The 6,431-nt window shown below is 41.3% G+C and overlaps 1 protein-coding gene across 2 annotated transcripts; it reads left to right on the forward strand.

The window, feature by feature from the left end:
• The first annotated feature begins 855 nt into the window (after nt 1–855).
• On the forward strand, nt 856–5,055 carry cipcb (CLOCK-interacting pacemaker b). 2 transcript variants are annotated; one of them, XM_024291153.2, is made up of 4 exons: nt 856–1,145; nt 1,664–1,812; nt 1,891–2,054; nt 3,082–5,055. In XM_024291153.2, exons 2-4 carry the CDS (start codon nt 1,704–1,706, stop codon nt 3,877–3,879), a joined length of 1,071 nt encoding a protein of 356 aa, XP_024146921.1. In that variant the 5' UTR covers nt 856–1,145; nt 1,664–1,703; the 3' UTR covers nt 3,880–5,055. The 2 variants fall into 2 exon arrangements, with proteins under 2 accessions (XP_024146921.1, XP_024146920.1); XM_024291152.2 differs by having other exon boundaries at nt 861–1,214.
• Nucleotides 5,056–6,431: the final 1,376 nt, after the last annotated feature.

The raw sequence follows: 6,431 nt of genomic DNA on the forward strand, positions 1-6,431 counted from the left end.
TTTTTTTTTTTTTTTAATTCACGACTTTAATTAATTTTAATTAACTGTAAAGTCGTGAATTTAAAAAATGCTTTTGTTCATAAACTGGCCCAAACAAACAAAGTTCTCGTCCATGTTGTCATTCTCACCTAACATATGTATTTTTTCCTGAAAATTTGATTGATTTTCCAGTTTCACTACCAACATAGTTTCCAGTTTGCAGATTGTTTCCTCTTTTGCTCTACAAAATGTACAACTGCATATCCAGAACAAATCTGCTACATTTTTGGTTTTGACAGTGTATTTTTAAAAGATATAATTTTTTTTTTCAACAGATTTCCAGATTTTATCCCAATGTATATCCATAAATACTGAGTGTTTTATATAGATGATTTTTGTAGCTGATATAAATAGGTTTCTCATCCAAAAAGGTAGTTAATTTAAATAATTGATCAATATTTGTTGTAAAAGTTCCAATATTTTGCTTGGTACATATTCTTCTGGTGACACTAGATTATTAGATTATGAATGAAATTCCTCTCAGTTTAGGTTGACCGGAAGTGAGAGTAAACCGTCTTTATTTACTACTTAAAGTCTGCGAAGGTCAGCTCCACGCCAAATGTTTACGTAATCCGCCAGACAAACTCGTCACTCGAGTCTACGGTGATAAAAGTGGAGCATGCGCTGCACGGCGCCCCGCCACAGCACGTCCAGCACGGTGTAGTCTCCACACATGGCGATGGTCACGTTTTCCTGCTGCTCGCGCTGCTGACCAATCAGGAGTCTGGAAAACAACAAATGGGCGGGCGGTGCCGCCTTAAAAACTTGACGTACGCGATACTCGCGATGAAGCCACGCCTACATACACCATATATGGCAGAACTGCTGGAACAAATGCTTAGTTTTAAATTTGTTTTGTAATTTAAAAGCTTAATTTGATAAAAGTACGTTTTTACTGACAGAATATCGTATTTTTATTATTTTTTTAAGGTTAAAAATAAAAACTTGTGACGGCTGTCGCCACGGTGCTCGGCATGTGACTGCCCCCGCGAGCTGGGGAGGGGCGGGCTGTCTCGTGTCAGCCACCGTGGGACACTGCGCTTCAGCCTACGGTACTGGGCGGAACGTTAGCTGCACCGAGGAAGACGAGGCATCGACGGGGAACTGTAAGCTGGCTCCGGGCTCTCCGCTTTTAAAACCAAACGGAGGAACAAAACATATCCCAAAAGAAAGAAGTACGCAATTTTTTCTTTAACGTTTAGATATTTCGTCGCTCGTTAGCTTGTTTTAATTGCTAGCTTGTTTCTACTTCGTTAGCATTTTCACGCTACATTGAAATGCTTTTGTACTGTTTATCGATTAAGAAAAACTAAAATTGTTTCAATATATTTAACTTTTAAGTAAAGTATCCGCGCGACAAAAAACTAAAGTTTTAGTCAAATGTCGCGACATTCTTTGTGTTCGGTGCATGATTAGCTACTGATGCTAATGCTCTACTTTAGTCTGTTTTAGCTCTTATTGTTTATAAATATAACAGATTAAGTAAAGGTATTAATAATAGTTTGTATATTTTTACTAGTTATTCTAATTTGCGACACTTGTGAAAATTTTATGCTAGCTTGTCTAAAACGCACGCGCTCATGCTAAAGTTGGAAGTCTAAGTAGGTCACATCTTGTTTTTCAGATTCCGGTGTCGGTTTTTCGTCGGTACGTGTGAACGAGACATGAGCACCAAGAGGAAGGCCCTCGGTCACCCGAGGTCAGCAGACCGGGTCCACACCATGAAGTCCAGAACCTCCCGGCCGGACTCCGAGAGGGACTCCGGGTTCTCCGGTACCGACTACTCCTTGGTGATGATTGGCAGCTCCGTGGCATCGTTCCAGCTGACTCTCTCTTCCTCCTGTCTCACAGATGCGAGCTCGGAGCAGATGAGCTCCATGGAGACCACCGACTCTGAGGATTCAACTCATCCGGTGGTGAGACGAGGTCACCGGGGGAGCGGATTGGCTGTGGTGGGGGGGTCATACTCCAGCCTTTCCCCCATGATCATCATGAACAACGTCCTTCTCAAGCAGGTAACGACTTTAGCTCCATAAAGCTGGGGAAAAAAGGGTTTTTAACTTTATTAATAAAATGTATTTCTACTGGAGGTGAGCAGTGTAAACAAAGGGCTGATGGGAAATTTGCTAGGCTAACTTATGCACCAACAACCCACAGGCGAATTTCTAATGAGCTCCTGCCGCTCTGCAGAAAATATGTCTTAAAAAAGAACACAGGCTTTTTGATTTTGCCTAAAAAGGATGTAATCATAATGAAAATAACCCTGAGAATGATTTTACAGTAAAAACAATTATAGTTATTGCTTTTTCTCAATTTTTGTTTGCTGTTTAAAGTCCCACTTTAATGAAAATTCTGCTTTTAACACCTTTTTCAAAAAATATAAAGAAAACTGAGGTTAAATTTGCGTTTCTGAGTATTTCTTTATTAAAATCTTTGTGCATCAGGAGCAGACGAAAGAAATGCAGTTTGAAAAATGAACATATTTGCGATGTGGATGCTATAATCTGCAGACCACACGCTCTCTGTAACTCCAAGTTTCCGCCCACAACCCACAGGCGAACTCCTGCAAAAACTATGTCCTAGAAAACATTTTTTTTTTCTAAAATCTTCATAATTATGATCAAAGATAACTGAGAATGCTTTGAAAATGGATCAAAAGATAGTTGGGATGGGTCTTTAAATACATCTAGAACCTTTTCTATATTTTTGCAGGTAAATCACCTGCTGGAAGTTGAGTAGGTCAAATAAAAAAGGTGGTTTTTGACCTTTAAAGCAAAATAACATTTGATATTTCAGCTCAGATGAGAGTTATTAGCATCACAATAGTGTTAAATGACACTCCTGGTCGTGTGTCACTATTATCCCTCCTTTAAAAAGACGAGACTGCTTTGATTTGTTGTATCTTTATGCTTTAGACCTAAACTGAGCCGATCAGCTGTAAGCAGGAGGAGCGGCTCGTCTCATAGCGTCTGCTTAGGTTCCCTGAGACGCCCGCCGTCAGACTAATTACTGTTTCTGAAGGTCTCGTTTTTGTCTTATCAGCCTGGGGAAAATCCTCCAGCTATGAAGCCTTGGGGATTAAATCCCACAGTGAAGGTGGTGCAGCCGGTGGTGCAGCAGCCTCCCTTTGTCTTCATCCAGCCGGTGGTCTCTCGCCAAGCTTCCAAAGGGGCCCCTCCCAGACACAAACGCTCCAAGAAGTACCTCCCCATTCTCAAGTCGTACCCCAAGATCGCCCCGTATCCACGCGACTCCTCCGGGAGGGGATCTGCCTCCTCCTCTATCTCCTCCTCCTCGGGGTCAGAGAGGAGCAGCAGTTCTTTGAACTCCAACCAGTGGGAGGCCAGTCAGAGGGAGAGCACCTCCGACTCGCCCACTCCCAGTCTTCCTGTTACCGCCGGCGCCGCGTCACCCCGGAACCAGAGCAGACCGTCCCTCCAATCCCCTGAAGCCAGCACGCCATCATCAGCTGTCACTCAGACTGAAGTTATGACCTCCCCCTGCTCCAAAAACCACCCCCTGTCCTGTTTACGCCCAAGCTCCGCCTCCTCCGACCAGTGCAGCCTGAGTGACTGTGATTCCGACTCCAAGCGGAAGCGCTTCTGCAACACCTACAACATCCTGAGCAAATCCGGCCTGCTGGACATCACGCTACGCACCAAGGAGCTCCTCCGGCAGAACCGCCGCTCCCAGAGCGAGCTGGAACGCCTCAAGGAGCAGACTGACCTCTTCCTCCGCGCTCTGCAGAGTGGCGACACCGGCCTGCGCCTTCAGCTGCAGGCCAGCCTCCAGGAGGAGGAGCCGGCGAACGCCGCTCGCATCAGTCTGAAGGCTGATTAGAGCAGTAATCCCTCACAGGACCACCGGGGCCGGGCCGGGGCGTGTGCACAGACAGATGGACTCGAAATCATATGCTGCACGCTCCCGCCCCCTCTCGCCGCGAGGAGTGACCTACATTTGGCTGCTGGTGACACTCAAGGACTCCAAACCATCCGAGGAATTCAGGTGGATTTACCGGAATGGACTCTGGAGTTCTTTAAAACGTTGGACTGGAAAGAACGTCACAGAATCCTGCAGGAATGGAAATCTGACCAAACACTTGTGCAGACGGTTGTTTCCACCATAAATGCCTGTTCTACCCTCCATGTGTGCCAGGAGACCCTCTACCGCTCCACGCATGATCTTCCTGCCGCGTCGCTGTTTGTCTCCTCCCGTGCAGAAGTGCACCGCAATAATCTGATGTACAGCTTGTTTTCTTTGGGAGGAAATCATTGTAAAAACGGTTCCGTTCTTCCATCCTCGCTCCTGCTGCACGAGTGCTGAGGTCCTTTTCATGTCTGACGACACGTTTTATTACAAAACCTGAAGCTTTTTCATATTTGATTTATATCAGTGTCATCGTTTGGGTCAGACTCTATCAAGTCATTCCGAAATCAAAATTCTGGAGGATCTGTCCACATTTAGAGCTGAATCCAGCAGCCGAAGATTCTTCCTTTAGCAATACTTCACATTTAATTAAAAAATCTTTTTTTAATTTTCTTAACAATTTTTTTATGTGGATGTTTTTAAGCATTTCTATTGTGCAACTTTTCTTTACAGGCAGTAAATATGTTGTTTTTTTACGACTAATAGTTGCGCATCAACTTTAACGTCTTATATCAAAACTGTATCGACACTTGGAGACGGGACGCTGTTGTTTTAAACTAAATTGTTTTTACTGTTTTTTTTTAATTTTTTACTATAAATCATGGCCTTAAAATCCAAAGTTTGTCATTCAACGTTTGCACTAAAAATGAATGAATCTGAGGGCAGAACGGAACGGCAGCTATGGCGTCAGGTCATTTCTGATGTCGTGTTTTATCGTCTCTGCGGCCGGAAACGCGGCACAGATTCTGTTTCTGTGGTTTGTGTAGCAGCTCAAGTGTAAAAGTTGAAGCAAAGTGTCTATCAGCTGAAAAAGTGACGTGAAATGTACTGAAGTCGTTTTGTCTTGTGAATAAATTGTATTTTGAAGTCTTGGTTGGATCTGAATGACTCGGACAAAGGAAGCGGACCTGCAGTCTGTGTTTCTGTGGTTCATGGGTGGGGGGTGATTCTGATGCAGTGCACCAGTTCCTCTGCAGGCCGTCACATTACACACTTTTATTTTCCTTTAAAGCATTCTGCACCATTTGGGTGGTGACTAAAAATGAAGAATTTCCTAAATCTTAATTTTTTTAATCATAAAGCTACTTTTGAGTCAAATTTTATGACAAAAATTCAGACTGAAGCAGCTTAAATCAAATGCATGTTTTCACAGTTCTGGATGGGAAATTCCAAAATAAGTTTTGCTTTCCTGTCCCAAACCAACGTGATGACGAAAGTTTTTCTGGAGCGTGAAAAACCTTCATGGAACATCACAGGTTCTTGTTTGTGTTTCCAGAAGGACAAGTTTTACAAGAGAAGTGAAGTTCCATTTTCCTGTCTGAGCTGGGAACCCGTTTTGGTTTTTAGGTCATCGTGGTCGTCTAAAAACCTGCAGGTGTTGCTTCATAAACGTCTGCAGAAGAGAAATGTTCCTCCTCTGCTGCCGTGCGTTCATGCGTAACCGCGAGTTTGTGACTTTCTATCCGTTTTAAAGTGATGTTTGGTCGTTTTAGGAGTGGCACAACTGCTGTCATCCTTAAATCTTCTTCTCTAATATCAAAGTTTTGATCATTTTTGGTTGTATTTTAATGTAAAAAGGTTAAAAAAATGAAATCTGTCTTTAAAATAATTTAGTAATCAACCATAAATTGGTCTTGACTTATTATAAATGAATATAATAAAGTGAAAATAAGATTCATTTGGTGAAACACGTACAATTACTCCAATAAACTCATAGAAGAAAATAAAAATTAAGTGTTTAGAGCTTTAATACAACTTTATGTATCCTGCACTTTTTATAAAATTTGTAGATAAATAAAGTTAATTTTAAAAGAATGCAAATAAAAAGGCATTTTTATTTAAATTAGAATAGAGTCTTTTATATTTAAAAATTCAGCTTCATAATTTATTACTAGAAAAAATTAAAAATGTAAGTTTGTCTCTACTATAAATTACTGAGGTACAAATGTGACTATTTTTTATTTTTCTAATTAATGATTTTAGAATTTGCGCTTTAAAGATATTCTTTTAGACTCATACATTTTTAAAGTGCTAATTCAATTTTAGTTCAAAATCCTAATTTTAAGGTTGATTTTCATTTAGCTTCACTAGAAAGACACTTTAAACTTGTGCAAACTTTAAGCAGATATATTTGTATTTTATTTTATTTCTATATCCTTACGTTTATTGTAAATTACTGTCGGCTAGCTTAATCTTATCCTCATCCCATCGGACAGTCGTGTAATACAGTTTACTGCATATTATAC

This window comes from Oryzias melastigma, linkage group LG24 (genome assembly GCF_002922805.2).
Source record: "Oryzias melastigma strain HK-1 linkage group LG24, ASM292280v2, whole genome shotgun sequence".
NCBI lineage: Eukaryota > Metazoa > Chordata > Actinopteri > Beloniformes > Adrianichthyidae > Oryzias > Oryzias melastigma.

Coding starts and splice junctions, on each gene's coding strand:
- cipcb (XM_024291153.2), top strand. CDS start 1,704: ATGAGCACCAAGAGGAAGGCCCTCGGTCACCCGAGGTCAGCAGACCGG. Junction 1,813..1,890: donor GAGGGACTCCGGGTTCTCCG/GTACCGACTACT, acceptor CCTGTCTCACAG/ATGCGAGCTCGGAGCAGATG. Junction 2,055..3,081: donor ACAACGTCCTTCTCAAGCAG/GTAACGACTTTA, acceptor TTGTCTTATCAG/CCTGGGGAAAATCCTCCAGC.